This window comes from Nerophis ophidion, linkage group LG10 (genome assembly GCF_033978795.1).
Source record: "Nerophis ophidion isolate RoL-2023_Sa linkage group LG10, RoL_Noph_v1.0, whole genome shotgun sequence".
In the NCBI taxonomy this organism is placed as follows: domain Eukaryota; kingdom Metazoa; phylum Chordata; class Actinopteri; order Syngnathiformes; family Syngnathidae; genus Nerophis; species Nerophis ophidion.
The window spans coordinates 70190521-70208820 of NC_084620.1; the positions used below are offsets into that span (position 1 = coordinate 70190521).

Consider the following 18300-nt stretch of genomic DNA (forward strand, 5'->3'; position numbering starts at 1 on the left):
CGGTGGCAGAGGGGTTAGTGCGTCTGCCTCACAATACTAAGGTCCTGCAGTCCTGGGTTCAAATCCGGGCTCGGGATCTTTCTGTGTGGAGTTTGCATGTTCTCCCCGTGATTTCGTGGGTTCCCTCCGGGTACTCCGGCTTCCTCCCACCTCCAAAGACATGCACCTGGGGATAGGCCCCTCCCACCTCCAAAGACATGCACCTGGGGATAGGTTGATTGGCAACACTGAATTGGCCCTAGTGTGTGAATGTGAGTGTGAATGTTGTCTGTCTATCTGTGTTGGCCCTGCGATGAGGTGGCAACTTGTCCAGGGTGTACCCCGCCTTCCGCCCGATTGTAGCTGAGATAGGCGCCAGCGACCCCAAAAGGGAATAAGCAGTAGAAAATAGATGGAATTTCAAACTGGCTGAAAAGGTAGAAGTAGCTAAAACACTGGAAAGACGTTAGTCGATAGCTAGCTATGTTTTAAGTGAAAGGAAGTGAATTATATTTATATATCGATTTTCTCTAGTGACTGAAAGCTCTTTACATAGTGAAACCCAATGTCTAAGTTACATTTAAACCAGTGTGGGTGGCACTGGGAGCAGGTTGGTAAAGTGTCTTGCCCAAGGACACAACGGCAGTGACTAGGATGGCGGAAGTGGGAATCGAACCTGGCACGGCCACTCTACCAACAGAGCTATGCCGCCCCCCTGTTTAAAACAGGGGTGTCACAGTAATTTGAGCTCGGGCCGCATGGAGGAAAATCTGTGCACACTTGGGCCGGACTAATAAAATCATGACATTTAAAACTAAAAATAAACTCAACCTCACATTGTTTTCTTTCTTACTTTGGCCAAAAGTAGAACAAACATTCTGAAAATATTACAACAAAAATATAGAATGAAGGAAACGAGAGTGAATGAATGTATATAACTGAATAAATGTAAATATGCATTAAAATGTTTTCTTTTGTATTTTTTTTTTTTATGAATTGTTTGACAACGTTTTTCCAAAACAGAATATAGAATGTGAGATATAACAGGATAAAGCATACATTTATCATTTGTTTTCAAAACGGTTACAAACAAGTGGGATATCACACATTTACTGTGGCACCACATTTTGACAGTGCTTGTAAAATGGTGCTTCAGTGCCTTCACCTTCATCAAAATATGTCCATTTTCCTTCCACCCCTCCCCCCCACGCCTTTTCCAATTGTAAGTGCTCTGTGTGTTGGTGTTGATATACACACCCCTCAGCTCATGTTACTGTGGCACCACGTTATGTCCATGGGAAAAAATAAAAGCACCCGGAAAGTTTTGAAGGCAGTAAAGTACCTTTTTTACATCATTAGTACCGGTATATTGTACAACCTAATTCCTATTTGTTCCTCCTCAGACATCTGCCCAAACTGCCAAGATTGCTGGAGAGCGACGACGTCAACATGAGAATCGCAGCAGGAGAGACCATAGCACTGCTTTTCGAGCTCGCGAGAGATATGGACCCTGTGAGTTGTCTAAAAACTAAATCCCACACTGTATGTGAACTGTTGTCGGAGGACACGTCACTCATGGCAGCGGCTTCCTCCTTTAGGAGTTTGAGTTTGACAACTGGGACGAGTTGTGTGAGAAACTGAGCGCGCTGGCCACTGACTGCAACAAACATCGGGCCAAGACGGACAAGAAGAAGCAGCGCTCCGTGTTCAGGGACGTCCTCAAGGCCGTCGAGGTGCTTTTTAACTTCATCGCTTTCTTTTAGATAACAAAGCGGCAACATCTAAGATTGAGGTGTCCAAACTTTTCACACTGACAAATCAAAGCTTGCTAAGGACATTTTGAGATTTTTCATTATCAGAATCATCCATCCATTTTTGTACCGCTTGTCCCTTTTTGGGATGACAGGGGGTGCTGGAGCCTATTTCAGCTACAATCGGGCGGAAGGCGGTGTATACCCTGGACAAGTAGCCACCTCATCACAGGGCCAACACAGACAGACAACATTCACACTCGCATGCACACACTAGAGCCAATTTAGTGTTGCCAATCAACCTATCCTACCCCATACAATTTATAAATATTTATTTTACCTTTTAAAGCTCACCTAAAGTTAGTTCCCAGAGTCATAAAAATTATAAAAACAAGTTGTTTATATATATATTTTGTTTTATTATTATTCGCCGTTTACACCTTTTGATCAGTTGCTGGTGTATCTGGTGATATAAATTAGAAAAAAATGTTTTGTTTGTTTTTAATGGCAAAAACACAATACAATATTTTATCCAAACAAATTTTTTAAGTAAAATATTTAATGACAAGTAATTGGAGCCTTAAATATGTAAATAAGTCACAAAAACATCGATTGTATTTCTTATTGTTTGAGTAATGACAGTTTAAAATGGATCCCATCAACGTTCCCTCTAAAGTGCGTGTCAAGCAGGTTTGCTCGCAGTTAAGCGCCTGCGCAATTGCGCGCTGGTCACGAGTCATCTGCACACGGCAAATCTATACCACCCACAAAAGAAATAGGCACAGAACAGTTTTCAATGTAACTGACGACACGCGGCCACAAAGGATAAAACACTTTTCATCATCATTGTTCTATCATTGTAACGTCTGTCAATAAGCTTTAAAGAAGACATCGATTCATCCATCACTTTGAGCAATTGTCTTTGTAGGCCAAGAACACACGATCACAACATTGGTAAAAACTGGTTATTTTCTGCCGTCCCATATCAATAGCAGCCGCTCGCTCTTTCTCTCTTGCGCCAACACATGCACATAATGCACTTAGCCAGTGATGCGTTTAAAGCCACACAAAAAGCTGGAAAAATCCAACATCACACAAAGTGTAATTCCAGGTCGTTACACTATGATTTAACAATCAAATGTGTGCTTATTCTACTGAAATGTATTAATAATCCTAATTTAGAAATATCAATCGTGTAATTATGTTATTATATTAAAGAAATACTAACAATAAGATATACGTATTTTGCAAACAGAAAGCTACAGGAATGTACACATGATCCCATGCTTGCATTTCATAGTGATTTAGGGCTATAAAAGTAAACATTGATTGATTGATTGATTGTGCAACATGTGAATGTTTTTTAATGGGAACTAAAATGCAATATCTGAAAGGGGTACAGCTCATGAAAAACAATCTCTTTTTTTGTTATTGTCATTTTAAGTGAGCCAAAACACATTAGAAAATAATCTCATGGAAATGACTGCAGTCATTTGATAATAATCATAAGAAATGAAACCTACTTAGCCAGGTTTCGGACAGGTGTGCAGATGGTGTGACCACAGTGTGCACGTCTGATGCTGAATGCTCAAAAAGTTTTTGCGTTTGCTCACACGTGAAAAATAAGAGGGATCATTGGATCCCACTAAAATTATTGGATTCAAATAGGTCCCACTTATAAGTTTAAAATAAAAAATATTCCAACTTTTCTAATTCAACTTCGGTACTGTCGATTATCTTTATTTTTTAAGGCCATTTTGTCAAATAAAAATGGTCTTCTTATATAGCAAACACGCAAAATATGCAATGTTTTCCCTGAAAATATTTCAAGTGGGATATGTGACGGTAAATAATTACAGATGTCCAATAATGGCTTTTTTGCCGATATCCGATAATGTCCAACTCTTAATTACCGATTCCGATATCAACCGATACCGATATACAAAGTCGTGGATTCCACACATTATTATGCCTAATTTTGTTGTGATGGCCCGCTGGATGCATTGAACAATGTAACAAGCTTTTCCAAAATAAATCAACTCAAGTTATGGGGGAAAAAATGCCAACATGGCACTGCTGTATTTATTAGTGAAGTCACAAAGTGCATTATTATTTTTAACATGTCTCAAAACAGCAGCTTGTAAATTGGAACATGCTCTCCTTGAGAGAGCATGAGGAGGTTGAGGTAGCGGGGGGTGTATATTGTAGCGTCCCAGAAGAGTTATTGCTGCAAGGGGTTCTGGGTATTTGTTCTGTTGTGTTACGGTGCGGATGTTCTGCCGAAATGTGTTAGTCATTCTGGTTTGGTGTGGGTTCACAGTGTGGCGCATATTTGTAACATTGTTAAAGTTGTTTATACGGCCACCCTTGGTGTGACCTGTACGGCTGTTGACCAAGTATGCGGTGCATTCACTTGTGTGTGTGTGTGTGTGTGTGTGTGTGTGTGTGAAAAGCCGTAGATATGTGACTGGGCTGGCACGCAAAGGCAGTGCCTTTAAGGTCTTTTGGCGCTCTGGACCTCTCCCTACGTCCGTGTACACAGAGGCATTTTTAAAAAGTCATACATTTTACTTTTTGATACCGATAATTTCCGATATTACATTTTAAAGCATTTACCGACCGATATCGGCAGTCTAACATTATCGGACAGCTCTAGAAATAATTGAAGCCTCGAATAAGTCAATGATTCAGAGCATTATTAGTTTTTAAACGACTGCTTTAAAAAAAAAACCTGCATGGCAGCATTTAGAGTCCACATTGCAACTTGTTGTTACATTTCACCTGTTTGCTCTTCTATTCCACTTTATTTTCAAAAACAGTATTTTTAGAATGTTATGCAGGTCATTAAAAAAAATGAGCTGCGGGCCGCACTTTAAACACCCCTGATCTGAGTCGTCTTTTATTTTTTTATTTTTTTTAGGAGGGCGACTTCCAGAGTGAGACCATCCGCTTCGGGACAGAGCGCATGTGCATCGACAGCTGGCTGAGAAAAAGGACCTACGACGCCTTTCGGGAGTTTGTGGGCGCCGGGATGAACTACCACCTGCAGGTAAGTTCACCTGGCGTGACACCACGCAACGACAGAGGCCTGACGCTGTAACTTTATCCTGTCCAGGCTAACGAATTCATCAGAGACGTGTTCCAGCTGGGACCTCCCATATTGGTGGACTCGGCCACAATAAAGGCCATGAAGATCTCCCGCTTTGAGAGGGTGAGGATTGCGTAACAATCGCATTTGTTTTCCTTAGCGAGAACTGCACCGGTCGACGTGTCTGGAAAGGGGATCTTATTTAATCCCGACCCTTCTCTTAAAAAGAATATAACAAGTAAGAAATGCATACAAAATTAAACAAGAAAATAAAGTAGAATTTAGATAAGTGTGTAATGAATATTAGCACTGTTTTTGCTATATCCGCTTATACTTTTTTAAGAAAATCTGTGGTTCAAGTTAAGGACGTGTCGATCGGTCATTTTTTATGGACACCTAAGTCCTCACCATTGACAAGCTTGCGGCTAATTTCCCTAAATGAATAATTGCCTCCGTTACGGCAGATAAACTACAAACCCCGTTTCCATGAGTTGGGAAATTGTGTTAGATGTAAATATAAACGGAATACAATGATTTGCAAATCCTTTAAGCCATATTCAATTGAATATGCTACAAAGACAAGATATTTGATGTTCAAACTCATAAACTTTATTTTCTTTTTGCAAATAATAATTAACTTATAATTTCATGGCTGCAACACATGCCAAAGTAGTTGGGAAAGGGCATGTTCACCACTGTGTTACATGGCCTTTCCCTTTAACAACACTCAATAAACGTTTGGGAACTGAGGAGACACATTTTTTAAGCTTCTCAGGTGGAATTCTTTCCCATTCTTGCTTCATGTACAGTTTAAGTTATTCAACAGTCCGGGGGTCTTGGTTGTGGTATTTTACGCTTCATAATGCGCCACACATTTTCAATGGTAGACCGGGCTGGACTACAGGCAGGCCAGTCTAAAACTCGCACTTTAACTATGAAGCCACGTTGATGTAACACGTGGCTTGGCATTGTCTTGCTGAAATAAGCAGGGGCGTCCATGATAACGTTGCTTGGATGGCAACTTATGTTGCTCCAAAAGCTGTATGGACCTTTCAGTATTAATGGTGCCTTCACAGATGTGTAAGTTACCCATGCCTTGGGCACTAATACACCCCCATACCATCACAGGGGCTGGCTTTTTAACTTTGCGCCTATAACAATCCAGATGGTTCTTTTTCGTCCACAGTTTCCAAAAACAAATTTGAAATGTGGACTCGTCAGACCACAGAACACTTTCCCAATTTGTATCAGTCCATCTTAGATGAGCTCTGGCCCAGCGAAGCCGACAGTGTTTCTGGGCGTTGTTGATTAACGGTTTTCGCCTTGCATAGCAGAGTTTTAACTTGCACTTACAGATGTAGCGACTAACTGTAGTTACTGACACTGGGTTTCTAAAGTGTTCCTGAGCCCGTGTGGTGATATCCTTTACACACTGTCGCTTTTTGATGCAGTACAGCCTGAGGGATCGAAGGTCACAGGCTTAGCTGCTTACATGCAGTGATTTCTCCAGATTCTCTGAACCCTTTGATGATATTATGGACCGTAGATGGTGAAATCCCTAAATTCCTTGCATTAGCTGGCTGAGAAAGGTTTTTCTTAAACCGTTCAACAATTTGCTCCCGCATTTGTTGACATAGTGGTGACCCTCACCCCATCCTTGTTTGTGAATTACTTAGCATTTAATGGAATCTACTTTTATACCAATCATGGCACCCACCTGTTCCCAATTAGCCTGCACACCTGTGGGATGTTCCATATAAGTGTTTGATGAGCATTCCTCAACTTCATCAGTATTTTTGCCATCTTTCCCAACTTCTTTGTAAAATGTTGCTGGCATCAAATTCTAAAGTAATGATTATTTGCAAAAAAAAATGTTTATCAGTTTGAACATCAAATGTTGTCTTTGTAGCATATTCAACTGAATATGAGTTGAAAAGGATTTACAAATCATTGTATTCTGTTTATATTTAAATCTAACACAATTTCCCAACTCACATGGAAACGGGGGTTGTACATTTCTTAATATATGAAGTGTCATCATCAGGAATTATCACTGGAGGACGAAGCTAAACATGTTGCACACCAAGAGCAAGCATGTTAACGCTAAGTTAAATGCTATGATAGCTTTAAATCACACCAATAAATTAATGCCTATTAAAGTTTAAGAAGTGCATAAGCAGAATGTAAGCAGTTATTAAAATGATTGCTAATTTCCTGGTAATAAGAGTCGACTATGACAACTATTGGTGTGTCAGCATTAGGGTTGTCCTGATACCAATATTTTGGTACCGGTACCAAAATGTTTTTCGAAACTTTTCTCAATAAAGGGGACCACAAAAAATTGCATTATTGGCTTTACTTTAACAAAAATATCTTAGGGCACATTAAACATATTTTTACTATTGCAGTTTGTCCTTAAATAAAATAGTTAACATACGAACATAAGTTAACATAAGTAAACATTGATTGATTGATTTAGACAACTTGTCTTTTAGTAGTAATAAGTAAACAAAGGCTCCTCCTAATTAGTCTGCTGATGTATGAAGTAACATATTGTGTCCTTTGTCATTCTATTATGTTGTTAAAATTATAAAGGACAAACTGTAAACATTGATAATTAATCCACTTGTTCACTTACTGTTAATATCTGCTTATTTTCCGTTTCCACATGTTCTATCTACACTTCTGTTAAAATGTAATAATCACTTATTCTTCTGTTCTTTGATACTTTACATTAGTTTTGGATGATACCACAAATTTAGGTATCTATTTGATACCAAGTAGTTACAGTATGATACATTGGTCATATTCAAATTCCTCATGTGTCCAGGGCCATATTTCCGGAGTTTATAAACATAATTAGAATTTTAAAAGGAAACTTGATTTTGTGACGATAAAAAATATCGATGTAATCATAGTAGTATCGACTAAATAAGCTATTGTACTTTGTATCATTACATTGGTGTCAGGTGGAGATCCACCCATGACATTTGATTACATTCAGGCATGCTAGCTTTTGTATCTTCCTACGGTGTGTGGTGAAGCATGTTTAGTTATTCCTTGTCCTGTAGGGATGATACTTGTAAGAAACGTACTTTGTCACCATGCCGGCGAGGATTAGTGATTTTGAAGTAGCTACAACACTATGGATGGATGTTTGTTGCTAGTTAGTTCCTGAGGGCGTTTCAGTGGTATATCTTTACTTTTAATCTTGAGTTTTTTGGCCAAAATGCGTCCATTCTCCCTTTTCTGTCCACACACCGTATCTACTTGTATGTACTCTGTGATTGTGCGCTGCCGAACACGCTCCTCCGCTCATAAACCCTTAATGATGTGACGGCAAAATTGGTACTTTTCAAACAGAGTATAGCATCGTTTTTGATTTATTAGTACTGCGATACTATACTAGTATCGGTATACCGTACAACCCTAGTCAGCATTGTCACAATAAGTACACAACACGTAAGAGGGCGGATCAATTCATGAAGTGGTGTCGATACCAAGGGTAGTATCACTATATCAGGGGTCGGCAACCTTTACCACTCAAAGAGCCATTTTGACCCGTTTCACCAAGTAAAGAAAACAATGGGAGCCACATAACTCTTTTGAAATTTATAATGAAATAATACTGCATACAGAGTTTGTTTTTTTTTTGCTTTGTGCTATGTGTAAACCAGGGGTCTCAGAAACGCGGCCTGCACCTTAATATGAAAATTTAATGTTAGTGCGGCCCGCGAGTTTTGTATGAATGCCGCTTGACAGCGTCACACCTGCCAACCCTCCCCATTTGCCCGGGAGTTTCCCGAATTTCAGAGTAATTATTCTCTCGAATGTATGCTGGTGTTCACCAAATGAACAATAAAAAAAGGCGTACATTGATGGCACTACCGCTAGCGCCCTCTACAGCTTGCACAAATAGCTTGCCGGCCCAGAGAATTGTTTGACGAGACTATTGCAGACACACGTTAGAGACTGCAAGGCATCCTTATTCAACAGCAATACAGGTCACACTGAGGGTGGCCGTTTGAAAAACTTTAGCACTCTTACTAATATGCGCCACACTGAACCCACACCAAACAAAAATGACAAACACATTTCGGGAGAACATCCGCAGAACACAACATAAACACGACAGAACGATTATCCAGAATCCCATGTATCCCTGACTCTTCCAGGCTACATTATACACCTACCTCTCCGTGCGTCGGTTGAGGTGGGTGGAGTGTATAATGTAGCCCGCAAGAGTCAGGGATACATGGGATTTTGGGTAAATGTTCTGTCGTGTTTATGTTGTTATAGTGCGGATGTTCTCCCGAAATGTGTTTGTCATTCTTGTTTGGTGTGGGTTCCCAGTGTGGCGCATATTTGTAAGTGTTAAAGTTGTTTATATCACAACCCTCAGTGTGACCTGTATGGTTATTGAACAAGTATGCCTTGCAGTAGCGTATGCGTTCAGATAAAGGTCTCATCCAAAATGTGACCGGCCGGCCGGCACGCAAGTAACATGATGAAAATCCAAGCGCGATGACATGTAGAAAGGGTGTTAGAGGCATTGTCATCACGGCACGTCCTCAAAGTTAATGTCTGGGTGAAAATCGAAAAATGTTTACCCGGGAGATTTCTGATAGAGACACTGGAATTTGGAAATCTATCGGACTTCTGCGGGCGGTAGGCAAGTATGCGGCTGATCCGCATCAGAGTGGTCAAAGAGCCGCGGGTTGCCGACCCCTGCACTAATGATCGATACCAAAAAGACGAGATTAATTTTTTTTCTCAAAATCTTTATTTTGTTATTGTTTACAAACTTTGGAAATAATTCCCTGGACAAAGAAGGACTTTAAAGGGGAACATTATCAGCAGACCTATGTAAGCGTCAATATATACCTTGATGGTGCAGAAAAAAGACCAAATATTTTTTTTAACCGATTTCCGAACTCTAAATGGGTGAATTTTGGCGAATTAAACGCCTTTTTGTTTATCGCTCTGGAGGCGATGACGTCAGAATGTGACGTTGCTGGGGTAATACAGCCGCCATTTTCATTTTCAACACATTACAAACACCGGGTCTTGACTATTTTTTGGAACCTTGGAGACATCATGCCTCGTGGGTGTGTTGTCGGAGGGTGTAACAACACTAACAGGGAGGGATTCAAGTTGCAACACTGGCCCGAAGATGCCAAAGTGTCTGCCGCCAGACCCCCATTGAATGTGCCAGAGTGTCTCCACATTTTACCGGCGGTGCTAAAGCAGACATGGCACAGAGATGTATGGATAACCTGCAGATGCATTTGCAACTATAAAGTCAACAAAATCACAAAGGTGAGTTTTATTGATGTTGACTTATGTGCTAATCAGACATATTTGATCGCGGCATGACTGCCAGCTAATCGATGCTAACATGCTATGCTAATTGATGCTAACATGCTATGCTAATCGATGCTAACATGCTATTTACCGGCGGTGCTAAAGCAGACATGGCACAGAGATGTATGGATAACCTGCAGATGCATTTGCAACTATATTACGTTTCCTTCCACCCACATTTAATGCGAAACAAACACTTACCAATCGACGGATTTAAGTTGCTCCAGTGTCAAAAGATGCGAAAGTCCTGATCGTTTGGTCCGCACATTTTACCGGCGATGCTAACGCAGCTATTCGGCCATGCTATGGCTATGAATAGCGTCAATAGCTATTCGCTCAATAGCTTCAGTTTCTTCTTCAATACTTTCATACTCCAACCATCTGTTTCAATACATGCGTAATCTGTTGAATCGCTTAAGTCGCTGAAATCCAGAGTTTGAATCCGAGCTAATGTCGCTATATCTTGCTGTGGTATTCCCATTGTTTGTTTACATTGGCAGCACTGTGTGACGTCACAGGGAAATGGATAGTGGCATCGCAAATAGCGAAAATCAAGCACTTTAAAGCTTTTTTTAGGGATATTCCGAGACCGGTAAAATTTTGAAAAAAACTTCAAGAAATACAATAAGCCACTGGGAACTGATTTTTATTGTTTTTAACCCTTTTGAAATTGTGATAATGTTCCCCTTTAAGGGCAAAAACCAAAGGATTTCAGAAAGTTAGTTTTTAGTTATGTACTATTGCTGAAACAATTGTAATAAATCAGAATAAGGAACTAGTTTAAATATTGTCAAACTCCCCATAAACAACTGTAAAAATGACAGTGAGTACATGTGATCGCATGGGCAACAATACATCTCAGACTGTCAAATATTTGTATTCTAAAATCATTTTTATTTCTATCCCCAAACTTCCCTTGTGCTCCACAAGATGGCGCCTGTGTACCCGCACCGCCGTTTGACATTCTCACACACATTAACGCCATTTCTTCTCCTTTTGACAGCATCTTCACAACTCCGCCGCCTTCAAAGCTCGCACCAAAGCCAGGAGCAAGTTCAGAGACAAGAGAACGGACGTGGGAGACTTCTAAAAGGAAAAAAATAAAATAATTTCCCTCCAACTCCCCCGCCGCTTTATTGTTAGACTGTTTTGTGGTCACGAGTCTCCGCCCATTTCTACATAATCCCTTGCATTATTTTTAATGTACATCTCACACTGACTGTCATATTGTACATAGACATTCTCCTGTATTTATTATTATTATTAGCTTGTGTGCCCTGCTAAAGCCTCCTTTCTTGACTATATTACAATGTTCAGTTGCACTAATTGCTCATAAATGTGTGTTTATGTTTTGCATTGGGTGTATAATCAAAATGGTGGAATAAAAACTGTTGAAAAGCTGCCAATTATTGACATTTCTTCCATTTTTTTAAGTAAACATTGCTTTGCATAATCCAGTGAGGTGCAATTCCGCGTGTGGCCGTTAGGGGGCAGTTTGCCTCCACTTTGCTGAGGCTGCTGCACTGGCACTGATCTAAGTGTCCACTTTGAGACACCAGCACGGGGGACAGCAGTCACGGGTTCCAATACACGCATCTTTAATAATAATCATCATCATGATAATACACGGACAGCGCTCACAGTCACATGCACATTTAGTCTGCAGCCTCCACACTGCTGACTCATGCACACTTCATACCTCCCACTCCTGACTCCAGAACCTTCTCTGCCTTGACGTGGGCCTCTGTCCCCCCCGGATGCTGCCGGAGTGACCTGCACACAATTGAAAGTCCTTTTGTTATCCGTTCCGAGGCTTTTTAATCATTCATACAGTAAATGTCCTTTTTTTTAAACCTATTTAAAAACTAGATTTTTAAATAAACCTATTTTTGTTTATTTACAAGAAGATTCTACTGTTTCCTGAAGGGAAATAACATGTTTAATCTTATTTTACATGCCTACAAAAGTACAAAAAATAAATTGGAATATCTGCACGCATCAACGTAGGCTGCCCCCAGTGGCGAGGAGGAGAAGTGCCACTGTTTAAATGCAGCTAGTCATTCACCGCAGTTTAATCTATTTTATTATTATACTTTTCATTTATTTGGACGAGAATTAAACGAGGCCGAGCATGTCATTTTTAAAACATGTTTTTAAATGAAAATTCGGTTAAAAATAACAAAATAACATACCAAAGATGTTTTTTTATAAATTTGTATAATCCGTATTAATCAGATTGAAATAAACATATGAAAATAAATATGTAAAAAGTAACACAATTACAAATCTTAAAAAAATATGTATCTATATTTCTAGATGGTTCATGTCATTTTTTTTTTTTAATGAAAATACGGTTTAAAATAATGTAATAAATTACAACATACTAAAGATGTTTTTAAAAAAAAAATTTTTTTATAAATTGTTATACAGTCACATACTGTATTATTCAGATTGAAATAAACAAATGAAAATAAATCTGTTAAAATTGCAAAAACAAAAGAATTAACAAACATATGTATCCATTATTTTAGATGGGTCATGTCATTTAAAAAAAAAAAAAAAAAAAAAATGAAAATACTGTTTAAAATATAACATACCAAAGGTTTTTTTTTATAAAATTATAAATTTTTATACAGTCACACACTGTATTAATCAGATTGAAATAAACATGAAAATAAATATGTAAAAATTGTAAAAACTAAAAAAATTAACAAATATGTATCTATATTTTTAGATAGGTCATGTCATTTTTTAAAACATTTTAAAAACTTTTTTAAAATGAATCCATCCATCCATCCATTTTCTACCGCTTATTCCCTTTCGGGGTCGCGGGGGGCGCTGGCGCCTATCTCAGCTACAATCGGGCGGAAGGCAGGGTACACCCTGGACAAGTCGCCACCTCATCGCAGGGCCAACACAGATAGACAGACAACATTCACACACTAGGGACCATTTAGTGTTGCCAATCAACCTATCCCCAGGTGCATGTCTTTGGAAGTGGGAGGAAGCCGGAGTACCCGGAGGGAACCCACGCAGTCACGGGGAGAACATGCAAACTCCACACAGAAAGATCCCGAGCCTGGATTTGAACCCAGGACTGCAGGACCTTCGTATTGTGAGGCAGACGCACTAACCCCTCTGCCACCGTGAAGCCCTTTTTTAAAATGAAAATACGGTTTAAAATAACGTAATGGATGTTTTTTTTTAATAATTTTATAAAATGTTATAGTCACACTGTATTAATCAGATTGAAATAAACATATGAAAATAAATATGTACAAATTATAAAATTACAAATATAAAAAATATGTATCTGTTTTTAAATGGTTCATTTAGGTTTAAAAAAAAAAGTTTTAAATGAAAATACAGTTTAAAATGTAGTAAATTACAACATTCCAAAGATGTTTAAAAAAAAATAATAATTTTATACAGTCACACAGTATTAATCAGATTGAAATAAACATGAAAATAAATATGTAAAAATTAAAAAAATTAACAAATATATGTATCTCAATTTTTGGCTAGTTAAAATATTAAATATAAAAAATTTGTATTTTTTTCTATATTTTGTTTTACAATTTTAACATATATTTTTATATGAATATTTAAATATGGTTACATTCATTTTAATTACATTTGTATTTAAACAAATGTTTGTTTTTTTTACATGTTTACATATTTCAGTTTTTATAGTAATATTCAAATATAATTTTTATTATAGGGACTCTAAACCATAAATATTACAAATAAAAAAAAATACAATGCAAGATTAAAATATACAGAATATGTCACGTGATTTTAATATATTTAATTATGTAACAAATATTGAATTAATACCAAAATCTCCAAGTGTAAATAAATGACAAAAAACAAATAACTAGAAAAATTTAACATTTTCAAGAGATGAAATATTAAATTGTTTTTAAATAATTGATTATAAATATAAATTATGACATATTATAATTAGGGGTGTGAGTCTCACAACAACTTGCAATCCAATTTGATTCTTAAGGTCACGATTCAATTCACAATAGATTCTTGATTCAAACCAAAATGTCATTTAGGTTTATAAATGTTAATAAAACCCTTTCAAAACAAACCTGCTGCAAATTGAATAAACGTGTATATGGCCTAAAAAATAAAAAATAATTATTGATTTTTTTTTGTTCAAAACAGGTCTTAATCCTAAAACATAAATACTTTTGTTTTTCTTGCACCTGTAATTTTGTACAAATAACTAAATAAATGGGAGGCGGTGAAAAAGATCAATCAATCAATGTTTACTTATATAGCCCTGAATCACTAGTGTCTCAAAGGGCTGCACAAACCACTACCACATCCTCGGTAGGCCCACATAAGGGCAAGGAAAACTCACACCCAGTGGGACGTCGGTGACAATGATGACTATGAGAACCTTGGAGAGGAGGAAAGCAATGGATGTCGAGCGGGTCTAACATGATACTGTGAAAGTTCAATCCATAATGGATCCAACACAGCAGCGAGAGTCCCGTTCACAGCGGAGCCAGCAGGAAACCATCCCAAGCGGAGGCGGATCAGCAGTGCAGAGATTTATTTATTAGATGTGACTTATCTAATAAATAAGAAAGATACATGTCACAAAATAATGATGTCTTGCAATTATCAATTAACTTTATATTAACATAATCTAATGTTGATTTTTAAAGCAATAAATACAAGCAAAACATAACTGGCTCTCTGATGTTACAATTAGGATCTGATATTTATATTTTTAAATGACTAATGAGATAAAATGATTCCAGCATTCATGTTGTCACTCCAAGCAAAACAAAACAGAAGAAAAACACCAAACACTTTGCAGTCATGTTGTTGTTTTGGTAGAATGTACGTTCAACGACAGCTAAACAATGCAGGTGTGATACGTGGGCGGAGTTCACCTGCTCAAAGCCGGAAGGGGGCGGGGCTAACGCTTACAACCCTTTGGAAAGTTTGTGTCCTCTCGGCCGCCTGGGACTGGATTGGCTAGCGGTATAATAGCTCGGTTGGTAGAGCGGCCGTGCCAGCGACTTGAGGGTTGCGGGTTCGATCCCCGCTTCAGCCTCCCTAGTCACTGCCGTTGTGTCCTTGGGCAAGACACTTTACCCACCTGCTCCCAGTGCCACCCACACTGCTTTAAATGTAACTTAGATATTGGGTTTCACTTTGTAAAGCGCTTTGAGTCACTAGAGAAAAAGCGCTATATAAATATAATTAACTTTGTGCGTGTCAGTCTTTATTCTCACAGCCCGAAGGAACGTTTCGCCCCAGTATAATAATGCGAACGCAAAAACTGCTGTGCACGTAATTTATCTTAAAAAAAAAAGGTATGAAATGTGCAGTAGTTTTGCCTTCATGAGGTCACCTAATGTCACTTTTAGGGCTGTGATTCTCAGACTAGAACAGGCCTGGCCAATTATTTGGACTCGTGGCGCCAAATTTGGGGGGAAAAGGTGTCTGGAGGCCGCAATATCTATCTAATTACATATACCTGTACATGTGTGGAGGGGGGCGTGGCCTGCAGGCCTGCTGCAGAACAGGACGTGCCAGGACCGGCCTCAAAGACAGTGACAGATGAGTAGATGGTCCAGGTTGTCACGTGGGGGTCTTGCATCTTTATGCGAGGTCGTTCCTCCAATGCAACACGGACACTCCGGATGAAAACTATAAAGATAGGATGTGATTTAATAAATAATAAACCGTACCAAACAGACAGAAACAAAAGAAAAACGTGCCAAACGCACGGGAAGCCAAGGAAACAACTTAACACAGAGTCCAGACAGGAATATGTGACTGTTGCTTACCACAAACAAGGAAGCCAGGACGAGTGATCAAGAAGGCAGGCTTGAATATTCTCTCTTGATTGGACACAGGTGTGTCCCACCAAACAGAAGCAGGTGGAAATCATAAGTAACCATGGTGACCACACAAACAAGGAAGTGCAACCAGGAACTAAAGAAGTCCAAAACTATCCATTTTCCTACCGCTTATTCCCTTTGGGGTTGCGGTGCCGATCTCAGCTACAATCGGGCAGAAGGCGGTGTACACCCTGGACAAGTCGCCACCTCATGGCAGGGCCAACACAGATAGACAGACAACATTCACACACTAGGGACCATTTAGTGTTGCCAATCAACCTATCCCCAGGTGCATGTCTTTGGAAGTGGGAGGGGCCTATCCCCAGGTGCATGTCTTTGGAGGTGGGAGGGGCCTATCCCCAGGTGCATGTCTTTGGAGGTGGGAGGGGCCTATCCCCAGGTGCATGTCTTTGGAGGTGGGAGGAAGCCGGAGTATATATATATATATATATATATACGTATGACAGAGGTCTGTCATTTTCATCATAGGTACACTTCAACTGTGAGAGACAGAATGTGAAAAAAAAATCCAGGAATTCACATTGTAGGAATTTTTAAGAATTTATTTGTAAATTATGGTGGAAAATAAGTATTTGGTCAACCATTCAAAGGAGGTTTTGGCTCCAAATCTCACGATACATGGCCCCATTCATTCTTTCCTTAACACGGATCAATCGTCCTGTCCCCTTAGCAGAAAAACAGCCCCAAAGCATGATGTTTCCACCCCCATGCTTCACAGTAGGTATGGTGTTCTTGGGATGCAACTCAGTATTCTTCTTCCTCCAAACACCACCAGTTGAGTTTATACCAAAAAGTTCTATTTTGGTTTCATCTGACCACATGACATTCTCCCAATCCTCTGCTGTATCATCCATGTATCCATTTTGGTATAAACTCAAAAATATGTTCCCTTAGTTCCCAAACGTTTACTGAGTGTTGTTAAAAGAAAAGGTGATGTAACACAGTGGTGAACATGCCCTTTCCCAACTACTTTGCCACATGTTGCAGCCATGAATTTCTAAGTTAATTATTATTCGCAAAAACAAAAAAGTAAAGTTTATGAGTTTGAACATCAAATATGTTGTCTTTGTAGCATATTCAACTGAATATGGCTTGAAAAGGATTTGCAAATCATTGTATTCTGTTTATATTTACATCTAACACAATTTCCCAACTCATATGGAAACGGGGTTTGTATTTCAACCGAGTTTTGCTTTTTAGTGATTTCTGCTGCTGGCCTCTGCATTTTTCCAATGAAAAAATGTGCCTTGGCTCAAAAAAGGTCGAAAAACACTGACTTAGATGACCATAGTAACTAATTACATTACCATAGTAACTAATTACATTACCATAGTAACTAATTACATTACCATAGTAACTAATTACATGACCATAGTAACTAATTACATGATCATAGTAACTACTTACATGACCATAGTAACTAATTACATGACCATAGTAACTAATAACATTACTAAAGTATCTAATTACATTACTAAAGTATCTAATTACATTACCATAGTAAATAATTACATTACCAAAGTAACTAATTTCATTACCAAAGTAATTACATTACCATAGTAACTAATTATGTTACCAAAGTAACTAATTTCATTACCATAGTAACTAATTACATTACCATAGTAACTAATTACATTACCATAGTATCTAATTACATTACCATAGTAACTAATTACATGACCATAGTAACTAATTACATGACCATAGTAACTAATAACATTACTAAAGTATCTAATTACATTACCATAGTAACTAATTACATTACCATAGTAAATAATTACATTACCAAAGTAACTAATTACATTACCAAAGTAGCTAAGTACATTATCATAGTAACTAATTACATTACCAAAGTAACTAATTACATTACCATAGTAACTAATTATGTTACCAAAGTAACAAATTACATTACCATAGTTACTAATTACATTACCAAAGTAACTAATTACATTAACATAGTAACTAATTACATTACCATAGTAACTAATTACATTACCAAAGTAACTAATTACATTACCATAGTAACTAATTACATTACCAAAGTAACTAATTACATTACCATAGTAACTACTTACATTACCAAAGTAACTAATTACATTACCATAGTAACTAATTACATGACCAAAGTAACTAATTACATTACCATAGTAATTGTACTGTTCCACCACATTTGTGCATTGGTTTTATTCTTGAACGAATACTTAGGCCTACCGCGCAACTGTAC

The 18300-nt window shown here is 38.2% G+C and overlaps 1 protein-coding gene and 1 long non-coding RNA gene across 3 annotated transcripts in view; one reads left to right on the plus strand and one right to left on the minus strand.

Annotated features, from left to right (window-relative positions):
• The window catches only part of LOC133561229 (interferon-related developmental regulator 1-like), a 26704-nt gene extending 15116 nt beyond the window's left edge, over positions 1-11588 (plus strand). For both annotated transcript variants that reach the window (XM_061914563.1, XM_061914562.1), the window contains exons 7-11: positions 1383-1491; positions 1578-1712; positions 4651-4779; positions 4846-4941; positions 11186-11588. In XM_061914563.1, the coding sequence (XP_061770547.1) occupies positions 1383-1491; positions 1578-1712; positions 4651-4779; positions 4846-4941; positions 11186-11272 (556 nt within the window). In that variant the 3' untranslated portion in view covers positions 11273-11588. The remainder of the gene's footprint in view (positions 1-1382; positions 1492-1577; positions 1713-4650; positions 4780-4845; positions 4942-11185) is intronic.
• LOC133561230 (uncharacterized) lies at positions 11393-16212 on the minus strand. The gene is made up of 2 exons (XR_009808615.1): positions 15689-16212; positions 11393-11955 (listed from the first exon to the last, which is right to left on the minus strand). It is a non-coding gene; the product is annotated as an uncharacterized LOC133561230 (long non-coding RNA).
• Between the last annotated feature and the right edge of the window lie 2088 nt (positions 16213-18300).